Genomic DNA, 25,464 nt, shown 5'->3' with positions numbered 1-25,464 from the left:
CACAGAAGCTAAAAACACTACACAACTAACAATACAGAAAACAACTTACCGTGGAATCTCATTGAAGGCTCGAACAGGATGATACTAGGACTCCATACCACAAACAAATTGACTAACTACTCATAATCAATTTCCATTCACAAAATCATATATCCAACAACAGGAAAATAATTCACCCCAATTAAACTCCTAGCCGCTCTACCATCCACTTAACCATCCTAGAACCGTAAGGGCTCTGATACCAAACTGAAACAACTCGACCCGTTTTTTTATTATTAATAATAATAATAATAATAATAATAATAATAATAATAATAATAATAATAATAATAATATACCCCACAATATTTAATTACAACCCAAACAATAAACTAATAACAAAATCAACATGGACAGCGGAAGACAAACCAAACCAACTCCAATTCAATTTAAATACATTACCAATCATAACCAATATAAACCAACAACCTAACATGTTTCTAAACCAGGTTCCAACAACACAAACACTAAAAACCGACATCACAAAACCGAGACCCTAGATCATCCTCCTCCTCATTTCCATGATTCCACGCTATACATTACCTGCACCACAAACATAATGAGATGCGTGAGTATTACCAGAAATACCCAGTGAGGCGATCCACCCATCTACGAGCTATACACACAAGCAAATCAAGAGTACAACCGCAAATAAAACATAACAAACCAGTCATTGAACACAACACTCATTAACACATTCACCACACCTACACATCAATCACACAAAACAAGTTATACAACCCAATCGCTTAGAGTAAGCTCATGGTCACGCACTCACCTTTTCGACCTGATTATAACAACTATGACAAGTTGAGACTTTCCTAAAGTCTGCAACAGCCCAGAAACCCCCGTTAACTATTAAATCCCTCCGGTGAACAGCTAGCCCTAGACGTCACGAAGCTTCCCACCAAATATCGTGCCGATCATGAACCAGACGAGACCACGATCTCAGTTACAATCTCCGATGGGTCCAACTCGTTTCTGAGAAAACGTGTCTCACGAAACTTTGACAAAGATTTGATATGTCGAAACTGTTTCCTCCAAAACCCTAACGATTCTGGTCCTTTGCCTAACACACCAAAATCTAACCTCCCCTTCCTCACACCCCTTCTCCACAAACAAGTTCTCTTTTTCCTCTCTACAAAAACGACCACAACCCCAAAAGAGAGTAGAGAAGCGTGAGTTATAGAGAAATTTAGGGTTCCTTGGTTTAATTTAATTAAACCAGAATTTATCTAAACCGATACTAAACCGATATGAAACCGATTCCACCAAATTTCTGATGTAAAAATCCAATATTCTTATCTTTCGGGACACAGGCGTTACATCTTGGCTCCAAGCACAGTTGGAAGATGAGGGTGAGGAGGTTATCCTTTCCCCTGTAGTTCCTACCTCTCGGTTACAAGGGGGTAGTTATCCCCTTTCACTAGTTTACTCCGGTTATCGATGCTTTGTAGATGGCTCTTGGAAAGAGACCGATGCTTTTGCAGGTGCAGGATGGGTCTGTACTTCTTTGCAAGGATCGTCACCTGTTCTAGGCGCTACTAATTATCGGCGTAGTCTATCTCCGTTACAAGCAGAAGTGGTAACTTTCAGCTGGGCGATGCGGTGTATGATTGGCCACGACTTTCGAGATGTGGTTTTCTTTACGGACAGTTTGGATCTGGTGAAGATGGTGTCTTCTACTCATGACTGGCCGGCCTTTGCAACATATTTGGATGGAATCAAGACGAATCGAGATGAGTTTTCTTCTTTTTCTTTATGTCATATTTCTTGTAATGCAAATGTTAAGGCGGATTCTTTGGCACGTCAAGCGCGCTTATCTCCGCATCATATTTTGTTTGTAAACAATTTTCCTTTAAATTGGTTCGTTTGAGCTGATTTTTTTTGTTGAAAAAAAAAAAAAAAAAGCCTACTAATTTTTGCAAAAGCATAATGTTGATGGCTTGATTTGTACCTTCCATTACGGTGACTATATTCTCTTTTTCTTTTCCCTTGTGTTTGTTATATAGAGAAGGGAAGATTGTTTGAGATGGTTTTGTTTGGGGTATCAGAAAGATAGACACTGTTTATACTTTATAGCGTAGCATTATTGAATATAATAAGTTTATAGGAAGAGTTATAGTTTATAAGTCATCTGTTGTTACAATTTTTACAACCTTTTCAATTAAAAACATTGAACGAACTGTTACATTTTACGATTAGAGAAATAACATTAAGTTGGGGATGTTTAAGTTTTAACAATGAACTCAAATATATTAGTAATTTAAATTAATGATTATTTACATACATTTTAACGGATGTGTTCATGTTAGAGTATTTTTTGTGACTTGTAACTTTAAAGCTTCCCTAAAATTTTGGTTCAATCTACAGCGAACAAGAGAAGCTTGAGAGTTGAGACTAGAAGTCTAGAAAGATATGAGTATAATCTATGGCTTGTTTTTTAAATTAAGGTCAGTGTAGGACGAGATCAACTTTCATTTTGTATGTCTTTTGTTACTTAAACATTGCTCCATACTGACAATTCAATACTCAAAAAGATGATGAAGATGAGTTAACGAACGATAAAGAACTCAAAGGGCATGAAATTAGGGATTTTAAGCACCTGGATTTATGGTAAGAACGTTCATTATCGAGCGTAAAGCTCCCCATTCCATAGCGTAATAATCTGTTGAACTCTCCGGTTTAGACTTAGATGAAATCTCCGGTTTAAGGAAATCGCCTCTCTATATCTTTGTTTAGTTGCTTACTCCTACGTGACAGATCAATAAATTTATGATGGGCTTTACAAATCAAGCGACGGCCCGCTAAATAAACCCATGATAGATGTGTTTCAGTTTTACCTAGTTGACGTTTCACATCCCACATCGCTTGAAACCCTCAGGAATCAGTGAGTTAACTCTCATATAAATAAAGACATCAGAGCTGATTACAACATTCACGGAGCCGTGCAGTGAAGGCAAAGCGAACTATTCTTTCGCCTTTTACTAAAGAATACCGTGTCTTCTCTGCACTAAGCGGCATACCCCTATTTTTGGGAAGGTTTATTTAACCAAATAAACCTCCATCAAACCATTAGTTTAAAATGATACGAACACTATTTTCTAGCCAGTATGTATGTAGTGGTCGAAAATCTAAAAGAAAAGGAGATGATTACTAGTTTGCCCAAAAAAAACAGGAGATGATTACTAAAGGTAGGCCAAAAATATGCTACTACGCTAAGGCAATGGTCAACATTCTAAAAAAATTGCATCCGCAAGGGAAAATGCTTATAAAATTGTAGATTCCATTAGCATGATAGAGCAGCAACCTATAATTTGGAGGTTAATATGTGTGAGAACTGAGCACCACATAAAAGGAAGGAATCTATCATAATAAGCGGCCATGGAGTCACAGAGAGACGTCCTAATAACACTAGTCCTTCTAGGATTCATCATTGATAATCCAAGAGAAGGAATAACTCTTCTAAATATACTAAAAAACACAATGATTGGGAGTTGAATGACTGTTTTACTTGTTCTCACAGGTTTTGTTTTCACTCTTTCTGAGGTTGTGAAGATGGCTTTGTTACCACGTACTGTTCAGAAGCAAAGATTAAGAACACGAATATATTGCAAATCACATTAATTTCTTGACCAATTTTGAACGCTAATTAGGGATGGGCTTTGCATATATAACTACGTGGGCTTTCAACCAATTATCACTACTAATCATGTATGCTCTTTAGCTTTTAATATGATCCTTTAAATTTTGTCCCACATCGCTATTATGAAGAGAAAAGTTTCAGTATATATAACGGAGACTAAGCGTCTGTGGTCACGACCTTACTTGAACAGGATCTGTTCTATAGGCTCGTACCTCTGTTTCCTTGATTCCTAAGGAGACAGGCCCTTCACCCTGGTTGATGAACCATGACCGTGCGATCAGAGCGTGATTAACGGCCACGATCTGTCTTCTGACGCATCCGGTACTGTAGAGGATCGTTACTCGGTTCGGTTCTCCCTTTCCGGGGTGGTCGCACGGCGGTCTGACAGGTTTCTTTTTTTTTTCCTTTCGGGTGTCTAAATAATGAACAGAAACTATTCTTACATGTTGATTTATCTTTGTTCCCATATGACCCATAGATTAACTGCAAAGCAAGACACTTCGTCACTCTCGGATCACTCAATCGTCACGACCTCCACTTCTAACAAATGAATCCAAAGGTTGATTGGATAGCAAGAAACAAAAACAAAGATATCTAGCAAGGTTTATTTACAAATAACATCCCATCAAATCTTTCGTTTACAATTTTCATCATCTTTTAATCCTATATTATATACTAATGGTCGGAAAAACACAGTTTTTGGTTACCATGAATGCCTAACATTATCTTTGTGCGATTCTAATTGTTCAATGTAAATTTACACCCACCGTCTTAGACTCTTAGGTATTTTCACAATTGTTAGGCTCACAATTATGGGTTTGTTTTGTTTTTTTGTTCCACGCCATATGATCATCTTGGAAAAAGGTTAAGCAATAAACCCCATTAAGAAAAAGAAAAAAACCTCATCAACCTAAAAGTCCAGAACCAAAATAACACTTTGCGTGAATTAGGAATCGCCTTGATTTCTTAGGTGGATATGTTTAGAGAATAATATTCTTTGTTAAGTGTTGCTGAACAGTAACTCAACACAAACTTAATTATACGGTTACTCAACACAAACTTAATTATACGGTAAATTTATTACGAGAGTTACATTTTCATATTCGTTGACTATCTCGGTCGTTATATATGACAAACTTTGAATTAAAAACATGGAACTGAATACACTTTCACAAACTGATATCAGTAACTCAAGTTGTAGGCTTTCAAACAATTAATCCAAAATAAACATATATTTGGACTATTTTTAATTTCTTTTCTAACAGCAAAGTAAATTGGACTAATTTGTTTCGTCATAGATAGAAGCCCGTAGCCAAGCAAGAAACAAGTACCGGATAAAAGTCCCAGTTCTACTCATAATAAACATATCAAGTGTTACACTTAACATACTGTAATAAACTTAATTATACGGTAAATGTTACTTATCATTGATGAGAGTGGTATTAAATCTACACAAGATTTAGGTAAATATCTGGGAATGCCTATATTACAGAAGATGTTAAACAAGGAGACATTTGGGGAAGTATTAGCGAGAGTCTCCTCGAAATTGGCTGGTTGGAAAGGAATAGGCCTGGGCATAAAAACCGTACCCGAATATCCAACCCAGAACCCGACCCGAAAAACCGGGTTCGGGTTGGGTACGGGTTTGCCTATAAAACCCTATTGGGTTCTATTTTCTAATACCAGTGGGTTCGGGTTAGGGTCGGGTAATACCCGGTACCCGTTTGGGTACCCATTAAACCCAAACATATAAACATATTTATAATATTTATCATTAATATAATGCAATTACCCCAAAATTATGATTATAATTTTGAATATTTCATTTAGTTTTATACCTAAATATCAAAAATAATCAAAATATCTAAAATATTTTGTTATGTAAGTCAAAATTTAACTAAATTAATTTAAATTTAATTGTATTTTTTTCGGGTACCCGGTAGTTCGGGTACTAATCGGGTTCTAAAATTTGTAACCCAAACCGACCCGAACCCGATAGTACCCAAACCGAACCGAACCCATATATCTAAAAATACCCAATGGGTTCTATTTTTCTAAACCCGTTTACCCGAACCCGAATGGGTAATACCCGAACCCGAACGGGTTACCAGAATGCCCAGCCCTAGAAAGGAAGATGTTTGAGTCTCGCACGCCGTCTTACACTCACTAAAGCTGTGCTTTCGTCTGTTCCGGTGCATACTATGTGTGTTATCTCGATGCCACAAAGCTTGTTGAAAGAGTTGGATAAAGTGTCGAGAACGTTCTTATGGGGTAGCACGGGTGATAAGAAGAAGCAACACCTGGTTTCTTGGAAGAGAGTCTGTCTCCCGAAGAAACAAGGCGGTCTTGGGATTCGACAGGCCGCAAAAATGAATAAAGCCTTGCTGGCTAAGTTGGGTTGGAGACTTCTTCATGACTCTGTCAGTTTGTGGGCCTGTGTGCTCAGAAGCAAGTACAAGGTGGGTGATATGCATAATGTGCAATGGTTATCACCTAAAAATACTTGGTCGTCGACGTGGCAGAGTGTAGCACGAAGTATTAGGGAGGTAATCAGTTTGGGCCATTGATGGGTGCTTGGGAATGGTAGTACTGTTCGTTTTTGGCAGGATGAGTGGCTCACACGAAAGCCTCTCTGTGATGGGGTGCGTGATTCTTTACCTGCGGAGTGTTTGAGTGTACTAGTGCAAGATATGTGGCGTGATGGTACTGGGTGGAACCTGGGAGGAATGTCTGCTTATGTTGATGAGGACACTAGACTACGACTAGGAGCCATTGTGGTAGACAGGGTTACAGTTGCGACAGATCGCTTGTCTTGGGGAGAGAGTTCAGACGGGTCCTTTACTGTCACGTCGGCGTATGAACTACTCACGCGGAGTACAATACCATCACCTGATATGGCTGTTTTTTGGTCTCGTGTGTGGAGTGTGGCGGTACCGGCATAGGTAAATGTTTTTTCTGTGGCTTGTGGGGAATCAAGCGATAATGACAAATGCAGAACGGTTTAGACGACGGATTCAACCTTATGCCAAGTCTGTAAAGGTGGGGAAGAGACCATAATCCACATTTTACGTGATTGTCCAGATATGGAGGGGGTATGGAGGAGGTTAGTGCCTCTACGAAGATAGACTCGATTTTTTGAGACATCTTTGTTGGAATGGTTGTATGAGAATTTGAGTAGTGATTGGTCAACATTGTTTGCTATATCAGTATGGTGGAGTTGGAAGTGGAGATGCGGGAATGTGTTTGGAGTGAATGGGAGGTGTCGTGATCAGGTGCAGTTCTTGAAAGATTTGGCAAAGGAGGCAACGTCGGCGTTTTTGAAGAACAAGGGTACAACACATAAACCGGTAAGGGAAGAGAGCATGATAGCTTGGACACCACCACGAGAAGGTTGGTTGAAACTGAACACAGATGGGGCTTCACAGGGTCATACGGGTTTGGCTTATGCTGCTGGGGTATTACGTGATGTGTCAGGGAATTGGTTAGGTGGTTTTGCGGTGAACAAAGGGATATGCTTGGCTGTTCTAGCAGAGTTGTGGGGAGTGTACTACGGTCTTCATTTTGCGTGGGGTAAGTGTGTGTCGCGTTTAGAGTTGGAGGTTGATTCAGAAGTGGTGGTCGGGTTTCTTCAGACAGGGATTAGTGATTCGCATCCTCTGTCGTTCTTGGTACGTCTGTGCCATGACTTTATAACAAGGGACTGGTGTGTCCGTATTTCGCATGTGTATAGAGAGGCTAAGCGTCTTGTGGATGGATTAGCAGCCTATATGTTTTCTCTTCATTTAGGATTTCATGTTTTAGAGGAAGTTCCAAGTAGGATTGTGTCGATCTTGTCGGATGATAGGAATGACACTGCGTGTCCAAGACAGATTTGTGTTTGATTTTAAGTTTTGAATAAATTTGGGAGGCATTTGTCTCCCGTCTCCTACCAAAAAAAAATGTTGCTCAAGTTGTCTTCAAGATCATACAAGGGGGCATAAGCTATAGCTATTTCAAGAATCAAGATTATCCCTCAATGAGATTAGAGCAAACGAGATGTCCATTATTGAAAAGATAACAAAGATGCCATTATTGTAGATAATAAGACGTAGTGTAACCATTACATGTGAAGAATAACTTCCCTGGCTGTTTGGAATAAAGAAAACTCTTCTAGAGTATTAGAACTAGAAGCTATAATAAGCCTAATTTAATGCATTTTGATATAAAACCCCCCATATATATAGCTACTTGATTACTTGTGTGTAGGAGCAGCTGCTTCGATGCGAGAGCAACTATCTTTGAGAAGAGGTGGGAATAACGGATTTAGCGGAAACATGTGAGGCCAACACTTTGAATCTACGTCCGAAAACGCTTTGCAACACATATGTCCAACATCACCAAACTTTCCTGTGAATACTGATTTGAATATCTCAGCTACACAGCCTTCGACACTAGAGAGTGATGACCAACATTTTGTGATATCAACCGGAGAACCAGGAAGAGAAAATCCAGGAATAAGAGAGAGTTTAGATGTTGCAAGTGAGGGAGCAGCTGCATTGATGTGAGAGCAACCATCCTTGAGAAGAGGAGGGAAGAAAGGATTCAATGGAAACATTTTGGGCCAACACTTTGCATCGATTTCCGTAAACGCCTTGCAGCATGTTGGTCCAACGTTTTCAAACTTACCGGTTAAAGCAGATTTGAAGATTTCGACTTCGCAACCTTGAATTTTAAGGAGCGATGACCAACATTTTGCAAGATCAGTTGGGGAGCCAGGAATGGTTGGTAGTTGAGCTAGCCCCGGGTTCACTAAAGTAGTGGCACACAAAGTACTCACAACTAGAATCGTGGAGAGAAGAGTTTTGATCTTACTTTCCATGGTGACTATTGTTTCGTTTTTTTTTTTTTTTTTTAATATTTTCTTTAGAGGAGAATGATTTGCTTGATTGAGATGGTTTGGTGACCCCAAGAAACAAACAATTTATACAGTAACTCAACACAAACTTAATTATACGGTAAAATTATTACGAGAGTTGCATTTTCATATTCGTTGACTAGCTCGGTCGTTATACATGACAAACTTTGAATTAAAAGCAGGAACTGAATACACTTTCACAAACTGATTAGGGATGGGCTTTGCATATATAACTACGTGGGCCTTCAACCAATTATCACTACTACCCATGTATCCTCTTTAGCTTTTAATATGATCCTTTAATTTTGTCCCACATCGTTATTATGAAGAGCAAAGTTTCAGTATATATAACGGAGACTAAGCGTCTATGGTCACGACCTTACTTGAACAGGATCTGTTCTATAGGCTCGTACCTCTGATTCCTTTATTTCTAAGGAGACAGGCCCTTAACCCTGGTTGATGAACCATGACCGTGCGATCAGAGCGTGATTAACGGCCACGATCTGTTCTTGGACGCATCCGGTGCTGTAGAGGATCGTTACTCGGCTCGGTTCTACCTTGCCGGGGTGGTCGCACGGCGGTCTGACAGGTTTCTTTTTTTTTGTCCGACACTCTTCTTCTTCATTATAGCTCTGATATCACATGTTCGCATTTGACCAAATCTTGTGATAACATTAAGATTAAAATCTCGTCTTTTAGTTTTAGGTTTTATCATCTACCATGAAATATAAATTTCAGGTCTTGACAAAAAAGAAGAGCTTAGTGAAGCTGAAGAAATATGCAGTAAAGCAGCAGCACAAATTCATTATGTATGCCATCAAAGAAACAGTATAACTATCTTTATTTCAGCTGCTACAACCATAAACAGTTTAGCCGCAATAACAACATTTGTTGCTGTTTTCTTCATTGACATTGAGGCTTTTTATTCCATGTCAATAGGGTAGTACCGTAGTAGCAGCAAACAGAGTAACAACGACTAGAATTCTTGACACATCGATAAGCTTATGGAGAAACGAGTTATTTATATATGGCCACAAAGCAACAGTGGTCACGACCTTACTTGAACAGGATCTATCCTATAGGACGTACCTCTGTTTCCTTGATTTCAAAGGAGATAGGCCCTTAACCCTGGTTGATGAACCATGACAGTGCGATCAGATATGTCTTCCGACGCATCTGGTGCTGTAGAGGATCGTTACTCGGCTCGGTTCTACCTTGCTGGGGTGGTCGCACGGCGGTCTGACAGGTCCCTTTTTTTTTTGTTAAGATTCCTTCACTCCTTCGTTTTTTTGTTGTAGCCGTCATTATATTAATTTAATTCAGTATATAAATGTCATTAGGAACAATGACTATGTTACGAGGCTTTGTCGAGGAGAAATGTTTTACTTAGTATATCTCACATCGGTTGTAATTGTCAATATATACAAGTCTAATAGTATATATACATCTGAAAAACAACTAAGGGTTAAGGGCCTATCTCCTTAGGAGACATCCAATAAGATAAGCGATACACACAATATTAGCATATTCCATGCGGAAGGATGAAACCCTTAATTATATCGAGAAATGGTTTTTTCTTTTTGCCATTTTATAAACTACGTTTCTATCACCCAGCAGTTTGCATATTTTTTCCAAAAGCCCTGTACATAACTTAACCATCGACCCTAGCTTACTAAGAAATCATGTGAGTACTTTCGTATTTATATATTCTTGTGATCTGATAATTGCCTCTAGCTTTTCTTATTTCATGGTCTCATAGAGCGATGTATTGGAGATTCCAAGTTGCATTAAAGTTCATTTCACTCCGCAACAAATCCGGTTCACATCATGTTGCCCCATTCGGTTGGCCCGCCAAAAAGACAAATCCAAAAATTTATTACAGTTCAGATTGGACCAAATATCAAATATATAGGAAAAGAAAAATTGGACAATATATATATCAATTTTTACATGCATGTTCTAAACTCTTCTGGATGATAGATATTTTTGTTGCAAGACTGAAGTCTCATCAACCATATAGAAATTATAACATTAGTCACATATATATACTTGGGGTTCTTTTAATATTAACTCACTTTCGTTAAAACACAAAACTTTTGAGAAAAATCAACAAAAAGTGACTTTTAAATACCAAAGAAATTATTGAAAAGCATAGTCTCTTTTTCACACTTCATTGTTTGAATAGCTAAACCGTAAAAAGTTAGGTCCAAAGCAAGAACATTACAATGATGAACAATTTTCAGAAAGTATTTCAAAAGAAGTGAAGAGCATTATTATAATCGCACACTAGCTACCAAAGTCCATGGGGTCATTTTTTATAAGTAGTTTATTCATGAACCAAAAAGCATACTACAATATAACAAATACAATCCATATATAAATTAATAAACTAGTATGTCGCATTGTTTCCATTTCTCCTTTTATCCAACTTCTCAGAGTTAGAGAGGTCCCTACGCTTTTGAGAAGTGAAAATTTTATAACAGAAGAGGCTAAAATTTAAAATGATTTTTAGAGCTATATTCAGAAAGCTTTTTTTTTTTCTTTTCATAAAACTTCTAAGGGGTATTCCCAAAGGAAAATTTTAAAATTATAGAGTATGGATCTTCCAAGATGCATGCTAAGATCCATTACTTTTTGAATATACGAATCAGATCTCTTCTACTAAGTTTTCCATCTTATTACAATCTAGGCTAACAAAGTTATACAATAAAACTTTCTTACAAATGTTATTGTGAAATCTAAAGAAATTTGGATGCATACACGAGTTGCTCTATCTTTCCTTAGCGTAAAAGGAACGGCTACATAAAGACACAAAAAGCACAACCCCATGAAATGATTGAGATGCTTCCACGGTTTTTTTTTCCTTCTTTTTCTCTCTATTTTTTTAATATTTCCTCCCTATGAAAAAGCCAATTATAGATTCCTCATGTCTTCCATGACATTAACAGATTTTAGACAATATTTCTAGTCTAAATATTTATCCAATTTATTTATATAATATTATCCAATTGTTTTTAAAAATGTGAAAAGCTGCTTTTGTGGAAGGAAAAAATCTAAGCTTTTCATAGGATGAAACTTTTTAAAGCAATTTGGAGGCGTTGATTCTTGTACACTTCGATTAATTGTATAGTATATGGTTTTAATAATACGTGGGGTTGTCTCATGTAAATACTACAAATCGAGCAAAAACTTACAACTAGGTTCCGACAAAAGGATCTTCGGACTCATGGTTCATTCACATATACCGTACGACTCGTTCTCTTTCTTTGTAATATACATATGAATTAGGTAACAACCCGCACTATGTGCGGGATAAATCTATACAAATAATATGAATATTATAAGTAAAGTTATTATCGAAAATCTAAAATTTGTTAGTGTAATAACCAAATATAAAACCTGTAAGATGATGTTTTGATTAAATTACTATGTATCAACTAAATATATATAATCAAATTACTATGTATCAACTAAATATATATCATCCGCTCTTTCTTCAATCTATAAAAGATTATTTATTTCGTTTAATTTTTTTTTTGTAAGAATATGTTTCATTCGTGAAATATTATACCAATTGTATTAAATAAATACATTTCCTATAATAATGATTATTGCGATAATTTTATTTTAGAAAATTTAAATATGTGAATATTAATCACTTTTTTTTAATAGGTGAATAGTTTAGGTTTTTGAAAATGTTTTAGATCTAATAATGATATAATAATTAAATGTTATAAAAATGATTAAAATATATTTTAAAATTAAAATGTTTGATTATTTTAATTAATTGAAAAGGAATATTCTTTAATCATTCAATAGCAATTATGTGTAAATATCCAAAATAAGAGCAATAAATTCATTAATGTCTCGAGCTCTCTAGCGACGACACATCATTGTTGAGAATGCTTCTCTATTAATATATAGGGATATACTTTACATCGAAAAAAAAGAAAAGAATATACTTTACATAAAACTTGTTATTATATATATACAAGCTTCTTGACCCAAATGTTTTGTTCAACTATTTTCTTCTATGTATCATTTTACCCCATATTAGTCTAATAATCTAAGTGTTAAATAAAATATTTAATCCTACACTTGTGCTTTCTTTAACATATATAGTGATTTAACTACCAAAATCTCGATATCGATTTTAGTCTACACATCTCAGGTCTTTAATTATATGGAATCGGTTTCATCCCATGACATTTTGTCTTCTAACTTCGCATGCACAATATCACAAAATACTAATCATTTGAAATTAAAGAGAATTACCATGCACAATATATCACAAAACTTACCATGCACAATATCACAAAATACTAATCATTTGAAATTAAAGAGAATTAAGCTTTTGCTTTTCTAGTCATTTCAAAGTCTCAGGATGTGTTAACTTTATTAATAATTTGGTACGTGTTTGCCCTAACTAATCAAGCATGTACACTAATATAAGTAACTAAAACGTTCACGCAAATATATTCATAAAGAAAGAAAAAAACGACAGCAAGAAAACAGAAGTCCATTTATCAATTAATCCAACGGTCAATATTTTCACACCTTCGCAAGCAGACAACTAAGTCAAAAAAAGCATTACTAAAGACCACCAAGATAATTGCCGGTTAAGTGCTTATTGCTTTCTTCTTCCACTCTTTATATCAACCAACCCCTTCGCCTTCTCTCCTTCTTCTCTGTCCATCTTCTTCTTCTTCTTCTCCTCATCATCATCTCTCTTTCTCTCTCTCTCTCCAAATGTCTCAAATCTCCGTTACTTCTCCAAAACATTGCGCCAAGAAAGGAGGGATTAGCATCAACCATCGTCACAAGAAACTCTTTTTTACATTCTCAACTTTCTTTAGCGGCCTCCTCCTCATCATCTTACTCGTTTGGCTCATCCTCCACCCAGAGAAACCCGAGTTCTCCCTCACGGAAGCCGATATATACAGCCTCAATCTCTCCTCCTCCTCCACTCATCTCCTCAACTCTTCAATCCAACTCACTCTCTTCTCCAAAAACCCTAACAAAAAAGTCGGGATCTACTACGACAAGCTACTTGTTTACGCAGCCTATAGAGGACAACAAATCACCTCAGAGGTCTCTCTATCGCCTTTTTACCAATCCCATGAAGAAATCAATCTCTTGACAGCGTTTCTTCAAGGTACTGAGCTACCCGTTGCTCAGTCCTTCGGTTATCAAATCGGTCATGATCGCACCACTGGTAAAGTAATCATTGGTTTGAAGATGGACGGGAAGCTACGGTGGAAGATTGGTACATGGGTCTCGGGCGCATACCGGTTCAATGTAAATTGTCTTGCAATTGTAGCTTTTGGACAGAACATGACCACTCCTCCATTAGCTTCACTACAAGGGACTCGTTGCTCAACAACTATATGAAATATATAGATCATAATCAACCATATATATGCACTCTAGCTTCTTTGACTTATGCGTAAAACTATGTATGTTGATGGTGTTTTTTTAATTTTATTTGTGTGCTGGTGATTAGTACTTTTTGTAAAGCTACATTGAACTGTCTATATAGAATAATAGAGAGGTAAAATAACAAAACAGAGCATATCCTTGGTTGAAAAGCAGAGGAAGTTTGATTTTTTCTATAGTTTCACCTGATTATTTTAACCTTTTTTACTCTTCAGCTAGACGCATAAAGATTTGAGATTATTGGGGTTATATATATAATTGTCTGTGTTTCTTGAAGTCAGTTTACTTTTTTTTTTTCTTACATCTTCACTCTACTTTAGGGAAATATCAAGTAAAAGTCACCTATTTTCCTATTGGAGCTTCTATGTTTTTGAACAGATACGTACGAGGAAGCAGAGCAGAAGATTCATTAAGACTCGAATAAAGAATGTCGCAGTTTAGTTGATATAACATATTCTTGCAAGAATAAATTCTTTATGTTCGTTAATTAGGTATTCCTTTTGTTGCGTCAACCTTAATAACAAAACAGTTTATTAAAGTTTTTTTATTAAAAAAAAAATCCTGAATGAGGTAGAATCTAATAAAAAGTAGAGTATTAGATGATATAATCTGTTTCAAACAGAAGCAATGACATAAAAGTCTACTATAATATCTCACTTACGCTAATATTAAAAGTCAGACGAACTATATAATTAAACCCAGTTCACTACGAGGATGCATGCCAACAGAACATGAAGCTCCATGTCTGAGATTAAGATTACGTTTAATACGGATACAAGGGTAACATACGTAAGACCGCTGGTTATACGGGCTGAATTTGGAAAAAAAAAAAAATCATTAGTTCCGTGTTAATACCACACGATAGCTACAAATTGGTTTTAATTGTATAAAAAAATATAGATGAAAAAGGAGAAATTAAAATACCAGTACATAAAGACCGGTTGACCTGAGTTTACACAAGAACAAAAGATTGTTAATGAATAATTATCATGTCACTACTAAAATGTAATAATTAATCGGATTAGAGAGAAAACCAAAAGAGAGAGGATTGAGATTGATAACCGTATTGGATTGGTTGGTTATTGGGAACCTAGCACCACGATAAGCAAGTTTGCAATTGGTCGTTCGTCCGTCTATCATATGATTTGGATTCTCGCATGCTCTCGTTGCAGAATCAACTTCTTTGAACGTGCCCTAATAATGATGACTCAAACTCATGATTAAAAAAACTAAATGTATACCAATAATTACTCTACATGTTAAAATACTATATATTGTTTAAAATGCTTACAAAACCAAATCCCTTTGATCGTTGTGTTGCTCTATCACAAACTACATTAGCATAGACGATTTCTCCAAATTGTTCGAAGTAGCTTCTGAGACATTCGGTTCTTGTAATCCAAGGCAAACCTGCTACATAGATTTTTGTGTACCTATCGTTTTGTTGAGCCATGGCTAAAGAAAGTAAAACTTTGTTGTAAATTAGTAGAAGAGGTTAAGGACATGAAGTAACTTTTTTTTTGTTTTACAATCATCTCTATTTATAAAAACTACTTAAGAATCCTTTCTCGACTAAAATTTGGAAAATACCACTGTTTATTCAATTTTTTTTATTCTTTTTTTTCTATTGACTTCCAAGTTCCAATCGCAAATAGTATTAGTTATCTTTTTCCCCATTTATCAGATATAGATTAAGTAGGTTTCATCATGATATACCACGAAGTATTAGACAAGCCATATGGTTATGGATTTTTAAAAAGTCGGTCCAAAAATAATGTTTTATTATGTGCAAGAACCGACCCATTGTGTACACGTGTTAACATTTTCAAGACTTGATCTCTAATTTTCTTTTGTTCATTAAGATACACATTGATCCGAATCTGTTACATTCCCACCTACTTTTTTACTATCCACTCCAATTTAAACACAACCCATGATTTTAATAATTGGAGCATCTTTGTGTTTGTCTATATATAAACACATCATAAGAAGGTGAATCTCACACAGCATACTCAGCTTATCTTATGTTTATCCAATTACGAACATAGAATAGAAATGAATAAGAGACTAAGGCTTGAATCTATCCATGAATCACCTGAACTATAAGATTTTGGGTTTTTAGATGTTTCTAGAGATTTTGCGGCTAATGGTATTGTCATATTGTATTACGAAGATATTTGTACTAGCTTTTAAAACCTACTGTAAGTATCATAAAGTGTTTTTGTAACTTCAGTGTTAATAGACGAACAGAGCAAAAAACAGGGGAAACAGAACAAGAAGATAAGAGCAAGAACTGTTTTAATCCAATGATCGATGGATGACTTTGTTTTCATATGTTCCTTTTAGAATTTAATATAATCAAACATAAGAGTAACCACAAAATATTATGATAGATCTGTTACAAAAACATAAAAAACAACAACTAAAATGCCAAAAACCTTTGTTGCTTCTTATTTCCACATACTGCCTCTAAAGCATATGGCTTATTCAAAATGTCACTCCTGAATCAAATCATAAACATTCGTCATAGTGCTTTCTTTTTTTATCACATATGACTTTACCAGCAACAAGATCATGTTCCTTGTTTACACTCTTCAACCTCTCCTCTTCTTGGACACAATGATAGATAAGATCATGAGTCGACCATTCAAGTTGCATACGGCTATAAGTTTTCCTAAGCAGATCATACTCTGAGGGCAGACTATCGAGTATCGAACCTGCCACGACGTTATCATGAAGACACAACCCGAGTTTCTTCAACTTAGCTGCAACGCTCATATTCATCATAATATGCTCTCTAACACTCTCATTCGTTTTTTTCTTTAACAAAAACTCAGCCATCACCATTGTAGACTCTGCCCTCTCGTTTTTAGCATAGTACTTCTCAACCGCAGCCAAAGCTTCTTTAGCGGTTGTAACATCATCGGGGATAATGCCTCTGAATTTTGGTGGGATCCGGATTTTCACCATCATCATACTAATGCGGTTGGAACGGTCCCAACGCTCGGTTTTGTCAATGCACTTTAAGGCATCTGGACGCTCTTCCCTGAGGGAAATATCAAGATCCATGGGGGCAAGCACAAGTAACAAACGTTCTTTCCATTCTGAAAAGTTCGACCCATTTAGCATTGGGATCGACTCAACATTGGAGAAACAAGATGCAAGTCCCAACACTGAAAATAAGATTGTGTTACAAACCATATCAAATTTGGACTACACTTTGCAAAGAAGAATAAACATAAAATTCTAAATTCCAACCATAGGATGATATATAGGAGAGAAACTTTCAATAGACAGTTCTAAGATAACGAAGGAAAAAAAAAACGTTACAAAGAACTTCAACACTACAATTAGGGTTCGAAGAGCCATTGCAGAACCGAAAGGATTTTGTCATGATTGAAATTGATTAACTATAAAATTGACAAGCGTTTCTCTAAATTACCACAAATCCAGAAGAAGAACAGGATTAAACTTGATTAATAAAAGCAACGAAGGCAAAAAAATACATTAACCTCCGCTCCAAAGATATCGTAATAAGCAAAAATCGTAGAACCCTAATTACAAAAAGAACGATTACCTGGATTCATGATTGCCAAAAATCGTGAAACCCTAATTAGTGCGATTCCGAAGTTTGAGATATCTCCACACTAATGGAAATTTATGATTGGCAACGAAACTTATCACCAAATTGTAACCGTCAATGAGATGAGTTTACCCGTTTAGGTTTAATATTGTCACGTTTGGTTAATAATTGTCCCAAAATTTGGATATCTAAATCGGATTCGAAGCATTTGTTTATTACTTTATTTGATTCTGAATTCTATTTGGATATCAAAATCAAAAAGAAAAACTCAGGCGAATTAATAAGATACAAAGAGTCATCATAACACGTATATGAGATGCAATAATGGATTATAAAGAAAGAACTTGTTATATAATTCAATTTAGCTATAGCATAGTCACAAAAACCACATATGGTTTAGAGAAATACCATTGATATATTTGAAGTACTAATAAACATAAGAACCATCATCAAACTCCGCAAATCTAACATTGCTTGTTTCTCTAGTTTTAGAAGATCAAGAATTTAAAAGAATAACTCTCTTTTAATAGATTAAGAAAATAACTCAAAACTTAATCTCACACAATCTCTCAATCTCTAAAACTCTCAAAGTTATGTCACACTTTGACATCCTTTATATAGAGACTTAAAAACAATTCCTAATCATATTCAAACACCAAGTATTATTAGATAACTCCTAACAATATAGATTCCTAATAACTCTAGAAATCCAAACACCAATAGTATTAGTATTCCTAAATCTAAGCTTGCTTCTTCAAGCTTATCCAACATTCTCCCCTCTAAGCTTGAAGTCTCCATTTGAGCTGCTTTGCACACCAATGAGCTTTCTCATTACTCCAAACTTGTTCTTACCAAGCGCTTTAGTAAGTATGTCAGCCTTCTGCTTTTCTCCACAAACATACTCAACCTCCACTTGCTCACTTTCAACGCATTCTCTAATGAAGTGAAATTTTCGATGGATGTGTTTACTCCTACCATGAAACACTGGATTTTTTGTGAGGGCAATGGCTGACTTATTATCAACTCGTATCATCACCTTTTCACACTCAGATCCAATTACTTCAGCAAGAAGTTCTTGAAGCCATATAGCTTGCTTTGCTGCTTCTGTAGCAGCCATAAACTCAGCCTCACATGAGGATAATGCGACAACTGGCTGCTTCTGTGAACACCATGTAATCGGACAGTTATTGAGATAGAACACATGACCGCTAGTGCTCCGTCCATCATCTATATCCACGCTGTGACTGCTATCACTATAACCAATCAGTCCTGAGGTGTCTCCTTTAGTGAAGAATAAACCATACTCAAGTGTTCCTTTAAGATATCTGAGTACATGTTTCATTACAGCTCCATGAGATTCTTTTGGCTCCTGCATATACCTGCTCAATATTCCAACAACATATGACAAATCGGGACGTGTATGTAATAAGTATCTGAGACATCCAACCATCCTTCTATAGTCTTTCTCGTTGATAGACTTCTCTGATTTTGACTTGGATAGCTCCACACTTAACATCATCGGAGTTGAAACAGAGTTACAATCTCTCATCCCTGCTTCTTCAAGAATCTTGTTTGCATATCTCTCTTGATTTAACTTGATTCCATCCTTTTCTTGAAGAACCTCTATACCAAGGTAATAGGTAAGCTTTCCCAAATCAGTCATCTCAAACTTTATAGCCATATTTCTTTTGAATTCTAGAATGAGCTGCAGGTTCGATCCTGTGACTAGGAGATCATCGACATATACAGCCACAACAAGAAGTTCTTCCTTATCTTGTTTTCTGTAAAGAGACGGCTCTTTAGAACACTTGACGAAACTTAATTCTCTGAGGATCTGATTCAGCTTAGTGTTCCACGCCCTTGGTGCTTGCTTAAGTCCATATAAAGCTTTGTGAAGTTTGTAGACTTTTCTCTCTTGTCCTTCAACCACAAAACCTTCAGGTTGACTTACATAAACATCTTCTTTTAGTTCTCCATGGAGGAATGCCGTTTTCACATCAAGATGATGTATTTCCCAACCGTTTGATGCAGCTAATGAGATGATGAATCGAACTGTTTCAATACGAGCTACAGGTGCAAAAACCTCATCGTAGTCAACGCCATGTCTTTGCACATATCCTTTAGCTACAAGTCTTGATTTGTACTTGTTAATGCTTCCATCTGAGTTGCGTTTTATTTTAAACACCCACTTCAATCCGATTGATTTGCAATTTCTGGGCAGATCTACAAGCGACCAAGTCTTGTTCTTTGTTATGGATTTGATTTCTTCTTCACAAGCATCTCTCCACTCTTTCATCTTACTCGCTTCTTTAAATTCCCACGGTTCTTCATTGATTGATAAGAGTAAGTATTCTCCTTCAATTTCTCCTAAAAGCACATAATCACTCAAATAGCTTGGCATCATGGTTTGACTTCCTGATTTTCTCGGTATTTGCTGTACTGCTTCTAAACTTTCTGTTTCACTTTCATGGTCATCATTATTAGTTTCACAGACATTATCATTCTCAAGATCTGAATGTTCTTCATGCTGCTCTGTTTCCTCTGTTTGTTCTGCTTCCTCTGTGTCTCCTTCTTCTGCAATTCCATGATTTCCAAAATTCCCAATGCTAACCTTGAACATTCCTGGTTCTCTGTAATGTTCTGTTGTAGAGTGGATCCAATTCCAGCCTTTGTCTTCATCAAACACCACGTCCCTACTCACTGTGACTTTCCGAGTTGAAGGATCGAAAAGTCGATATGCTTTAGAACCAGGTTCTATTCCGAGATGAACTAACACTTTTGTTCTATCATCCAGTTTCTTTAAATGTGGTGTTTCAATTTTGGCATATGCGATGCAGCCAAAAACTTTTAGATGATCAACGTTTGGTTTTTTGGTTTTGTAAGCTTCATATGGTGTTTGATTCTCAAGAGATCTTGTTCCCACTCTATTGATGATATAAGTTGCATGTCTCACAGCTTCTCCCCATAGATAGTTTGGCATTCTCATGTGCTTTAGGATACTTCTAGTCATCTCCATTAGAGTTCTATTTCTTCTTTCCACCACACCATTCTGTTGAGGTGTATATGGAGCTGTAAGATGTCTATGAATGCCTTCCTTTTCACAGAAATCCTGAAATTCATGAGACATAAACTCTCCACCTCTATCGGTCCTCAATGTCTTAAGAGTAGAGTTGGTTTCTTTCTCAACCAAAGTTTTAAAAACTTTAAATTTACCAAATGCCTCACTCTTCTCTTGTAAGAGAATTGTCCACATATACCTCGAATGGTCATCAATTAAGACGAAGATGAATCTCTTGTTTGCAGCTGTAGATGGTGAAATCGGGCCACATAAATCTCCATGGACTAGTTCTAGGGGTTTGGATGCTCTGTATGAAGTTGCTGCTGGAAAAACCTTTCTCGTTTGTTTACCAAGTAAACATGATGAACAAGTTTCTGCTTCTCTTGACGCACTAGATATTCCATAAACTAGTTCCTTTGTTACCATATTCTTGATAGTGGCATGATTGATCTGACCGAGACGAGCATGCCATTGTGTAGAATCTCCGCTTGATGTTGTTAGCTGCAGACACTGGGTGGCTTCGACTTCTAAACTTACTTTGTAAAGCCTGTTCCTAGAGCGACTTGCTTTGACGAGAAGATTGCCATTACTGTCATGGAGAGTAAGATAATCTTCCCTCATCCTCACATCACAACCAGATTCAGTCGCTTGTCCCAAGCTAATGATATTACTCTTGAGTTCTGGTATGTAATAAACATCAGAGAGTAACTTCTTTTCTCCATTCTTGCTACAGAATAAAATAGAGCCCTTTCCTTTTATAGTAATGCAAGAGTCATCACCAAAACGCACTTTGCCTGTGACTAATTCATCAAGATTGCAAAACCACATTCGATTTCCAGTCATGTGATTGCTAGCACCATTATCCAGGTACCATACCTTATCTGAACATGTCTCAAACATCTCTGGCTGGACATTCCTCTTGTTCAGATACACAACTTCATGGACCATAAGTGCTTCTGCTTTTTTGGAATCATCTTCAGTTGTCTCGTTTGTTGCTGTAGCTGCAAGTTTAAGAAGACGGTCTGGACAATCAGATGCCTAATGTCCAAGTTTGTCACACCGATAACACGTAATCATGGACACATCTCTCTGCTGATACCCAAATCGTCCTCTCCCTCGTCCTCTTCCTCTGCCTCTCCCTGGACCTCTTCCACCACCGGTCTGAGAAGAGTCTGCGTAAAGGAGCTTAGTCTGCGAATCGCCCCTGTCTCGTGCTCTGTTGAATCGTTCTTCATATGTCTTCAAGCGTCCAATTATATCGGCAAAGCTAGTAGTTTGAAGGTCCAAAACTTGCTCCAGGGAAGCGATTATCGGAATAAACTTTTCCTGTGGCACACTATCGAGGAGCTTAGTGACAAGCTTTGATTCCTCGATTTTACAACCAAGAGAGGTTGTCTTCGAAGCGAGTTCTGATAGTTTCCCGGAGAAGGTTTGTATTGTATCGGAATCCAACATCGTCATTCTTTCAAATTCAGCAAGTAGGGTTCGTAATCGTGCTGCGCGAACGCGTTCTGCTCCAACGTTCTGTGTGTGAAGAATGTCCGAGATTGCTTTAGAAGTAGTATGATCCCCAATTTGTAGAATGAGATGTTCTGGTTACGCTTGAAAGATCACGCCAATAGCTGTCTGGTTTTTGTCTTCGTCGGTGATGCCTGGATCAATCGTGTCCCAGACTTTATAGATTTTCAGCAAGTTGCGCATTCGTATGGCCCATACGGTATAATTGGTCTCGGATAATATCGGACAATGAACAGATGGTGCAGAGAATTCCTTTGCTTTCGGCGGAGGTGTGGGAATGATAGCTCCTTCTCCGTCTGCCATGGTGGATCCTGCAAGTTTTGATGATCGTCTAATCTACGTTGTATGTTGTTAGCGTAAGGCTCTGATACCAAATCTAGTTTTAGAAGATCAAAAATTTAAAAGAATAACTCTCTTTTAATAGATTAAGAAAATAACTCAAAACTTAATCTCACACAATCTCTCAATCTCTAAAACTCTCAAAGTTATGTCACACTTTGACATCCTTTATATAGAGACTTAAAAACAATTCCTAATCCTATTCAAACACCAAGTATTATTAGATAACTCCTAACAATATAGATTCCTAATAACTCTAGAAATCCAAACACCAATAGGATTAGTATTCCTAAATCTAAGCTTGCTTCTTCAAGCTTATCCAACAGTTTCCACTGGAACCTGAATCACTAGTATTATTATTATATATCGTTTCAGTTGACGAAGACCCTGGTGTGGAAGTCAACTCCGTCTGCTTTGGCGTAGCCGATGAGCTGCTCGATTCTTGGTAAACAGCGTTTGTAGATTGCTGCGTCCCAAAGTAACATTGGTTCGTGTTAACCATAGGGTAAGGTTGGTAATATGACATCATCGGATCGTATTGGGGATTATATTGCGGATACTGCTGAGGATAATTGTAAAACTTTGGATGGTTGTAACACCACTGTTGAGGATGTTGCGGATAAACTTGGTTCCTAAAACATTGAAAAGTTACCAAGAAACTACATTAAACTAAAGAAACCATGGCTAGAAACTTCTATACTCATAATTTATTCCAAGAAAAATACCAATGAGGAGGTCCAGCGTACGCAGTTACTGGTGGTTGATGAAAATTTGAAGGTTGCTGCAGGTTTTGGCGATAACTTGGGGCACTGAAACAAAGGCCATCATGACGTAAAGGGATCGGGTTTGTCTTGGATTGGTTTTGTTTGACCTTAGCACCAACAGAAGCAAGGTTGCAATTGGCTACTCGTCCGTCAATTTTCGGATTCAGATCCTTGCAAGCCCTCTTTGCAGATTCAGCATCTTTAAATGTGACCTGAAAAGATAAAAACATAAAAAGATTCATGATTGGAATAATAGTCTCTTGAATATAAGAGATAACCTAAACGTGGTATTTGGTTCTTGGATACTTACAAAGCCATAACCTTGAGATTGGTCTGTTTCTCGAAAAGGTTCGAAGAAGCTTATCAAGCCTTCCTTTCTTGTTTTCCAAGGCAAACCTCCCACGTATATCTTCGTGTATGTTGTATCGAAATTTTGGTGTTGAGACATGTCTCTTTTGCGGAGTCTAAAAAGGTTAAAAGAAGAGAGTCGAACAATCTGAAACCTAGATGAAGAAAAAAAAGTGTTACGAAGGGAATGGGTGTGTTAAAAGTATATATATATCAGATGAATCCAACAAAACCATAAATGGATAAGAAATAGCCAAATAGGAATAATATGTACACTGCATCTTTTGTATTCCGATTCTAAATAGGTATTGCAAGAAGATACTAGAATATTTTTTTATGTGTGGACACGATAAGATACTAGAACATTTGAAGTTAAATAAACATATCAAACGTAGATACTTATTGAAATATATATTTTTATATGTATGTTTATGGCACAAAACAGAGTCAAACCAGGACTCTTGTAAAAAGACTTAAACCTATCATTAATGAGAAATTTTTTTCTGTATTTTTAAAAAGTTATTTTTAGTATGGGAAATTCCTTTTAAACAGAGCAATCGAAAGGGACCAAAATTACTTAAACTAAAATTACTTAAATGAAATATTTTGGCACAAGGGAATAGTTAAATATTATTATTATTATTATTATTATTATTTTTTTGTTAAAAAGGTTTCAATTATAATGCATAAAAAATAATATAGGGATATGATTTGTAGATTATATAGTTTTTGAAAGTAAAGTAACGGGAAATTATACAATGAAGCATATTCTAAAAGAAGAGAAAGATAGAACTAGTGGAAACTGGAAAGTTAATCTTCTAGCTATTTTTGGATCGATCATCTTCGACCACCGTGGCCACCACGACCACATTTGCCTCGTCCTCTGACTGTAATCCATTGATCTTGTAGTTTTTGGATAGGTTTGATTGTCCTTCCTCCTCGGGTACGTTGAGAGGATTCATCACCCATCTCATAACCATAAACTCCAACATCGAAGTCAGCAAATTGATTACTTCCTACTATATTTTTCTGCACAAACTCATTTTGAAATGAAGTTGAACAAGAGGGAGAAAATGTGACAGTTACCATTGGAGAAGATGACAATACAACTTCAGTGTTGATGGGAATAGGGCTGCATAAGGCAGTGGTGTTGGTAGCAAGAGCTTCAACTGTAGTCTCAACAAGAGCACTTTAACTGAGAGAGTAGGGGAGACAAAAGTGCAGGCAGAAACAGAACTTGCACCTAGCACCGCATCAGCTGGTGATGCACAATCAACAAGATTTTTTTGTGCAACAATGGGAGTAGTAATACATGTGCTGTTGGCAGCCTCAACAAGGGGTGTTTGGGGAATTTTATTACCTTCAACAACAACTGGAATTACATCAACCTTAGAGGCCAAATTGGAAACAGAACCTGCTTGAGAGAGGAGAAGGCATCTAGTTTCTTTGTGGCCTACAAACCCACATTTACTACATTTTGATGGAATCCAAGAATACTTGATACACAGAGTTTTAAACCCTATTTTCCTACTGCAAGTGCACAGCAAAGAAGTAGTACTTAGGGGTCGAATTCCACGAAGACCAAGTTTTACTCTATGGTTCTATTGGTTCAATTTCAAGCTAAGACAATTCGAAGTTGGGTTTGTTTGGTAACAGTAACGCGATTAAAACGGTATAAAAAGGCAATAAGCAAAACACTAGATCAGAGATAATTCTCGGAAATTTCAGAGATAGCAACTAAACAACTATTCAGGGCATAGATTAAGTACCAATCTAGAACTCAAACATAAATATAAACTGATCCACTGTCGTGGTATCAATAACTCTATCTGATCGATT

General features: G+C 36.7%; 4 protein-coding genes, 1 long non-coding RNA gene and 1 pseudogene across 5 annotated transcripts; 2 read left to right on the top strand and 4 right to left on the bottom strand.

Moving 5' to 3' along the window:
* LOC104761397 (egg cell-secreted protein 1.1-like) lies at positions 7,917–8,543 on the bottom strand. Its single transcript, XM_010484475.1, has one exon. The coding sequence runs from the start codon at positions 8,541–8,543 to the stop codon at positions 7,917–7,919; it is 627 nt and encodes a 208-aa protein (XP_010482777.1).
* Positions 8,891–9,834, top strand: LOC109130555. The gene is made up of 3 exons (XR_002036485.1): positions 8,891–9,168; positions 9,285–9,388; positions 9,519–9,834. It is a non-coding gene; the product is annotated as an uncharacterized LOC109130555 (long non-coding RNA).
* Positions 13,239–14,291, top strand: LOC104761396 (NDR1/HIN1-like protein 12). Its single transcript, XM_010484474.2, has one exon. The coding sequence runs from the start codon at positions 13,329–13,331 to the stop codon at positions 13,968–13,970; it is 642 nt and encodes a 213-aa protein (XP_010482776.1). The 5' UTR covers positions 13,239–13,328; the 3' UTR covers positions 13,971–14,291.
* LOC104763438 lies at positions 15,037–15,468 on the bottom strand (annotated as a pseudogene).
* LOC104761395 lies at positions 16,394–17,687 on the bottom strand. The gene is made up of 2 exons (XM_010484473.1): positions 17,593–17,687; positions 16,394–17,188 (listed from the first exon to the last, which is right to left on the bottom strand). Exons 1-2 carry the CDS (start codon positions 17,600–17,602, stop codon positions 16,527–16,529), a joined length of 672 nt encoding a protein of 223 aa, XP_010482775.1. The 5' UTR covers positions 17,603–17,687; the 3' UTR covers positions 16,394–16,526.
* LOC109130497 (RNA-binding protein 24-like) lies at positions 22,809–23,725 on the bottom strand. Its single transcript, XM_019240086.1, has 3 exons — positions 23,588–23,725; positions 23,239–23,489; positions 22,809–23,145 (listed from the first exon to the last, which is right to left on the bottom strand). Exons 1-3 carry the CDS (start codon positions 23,723–23,725, stop codon positions 22,809–22,811), a joined length of 726 nt encoding a protein of 241 aa, XP_019095631.1.

Source organism: Camelina sativa, chromosome 18 (genome assembly GCF_000633955.1).
Source record: "Camelina sativa cultivar DH55 chromosome 18, Cs, whole genome shotgun sequence".
NCBI classification, from domain to species: domain Eukaryota; kingdom Viridiplantae; phylum Streptophyta; class Magnoliopsida; order Brassicales; family Brassicaceae; genus Camelina; species Camelina sativa.
The sequence above is the reverse complement of the archived record's forward strand: the minus strand, read 5'-3'. Positions and strand labels throughout refer to the sequence as shown.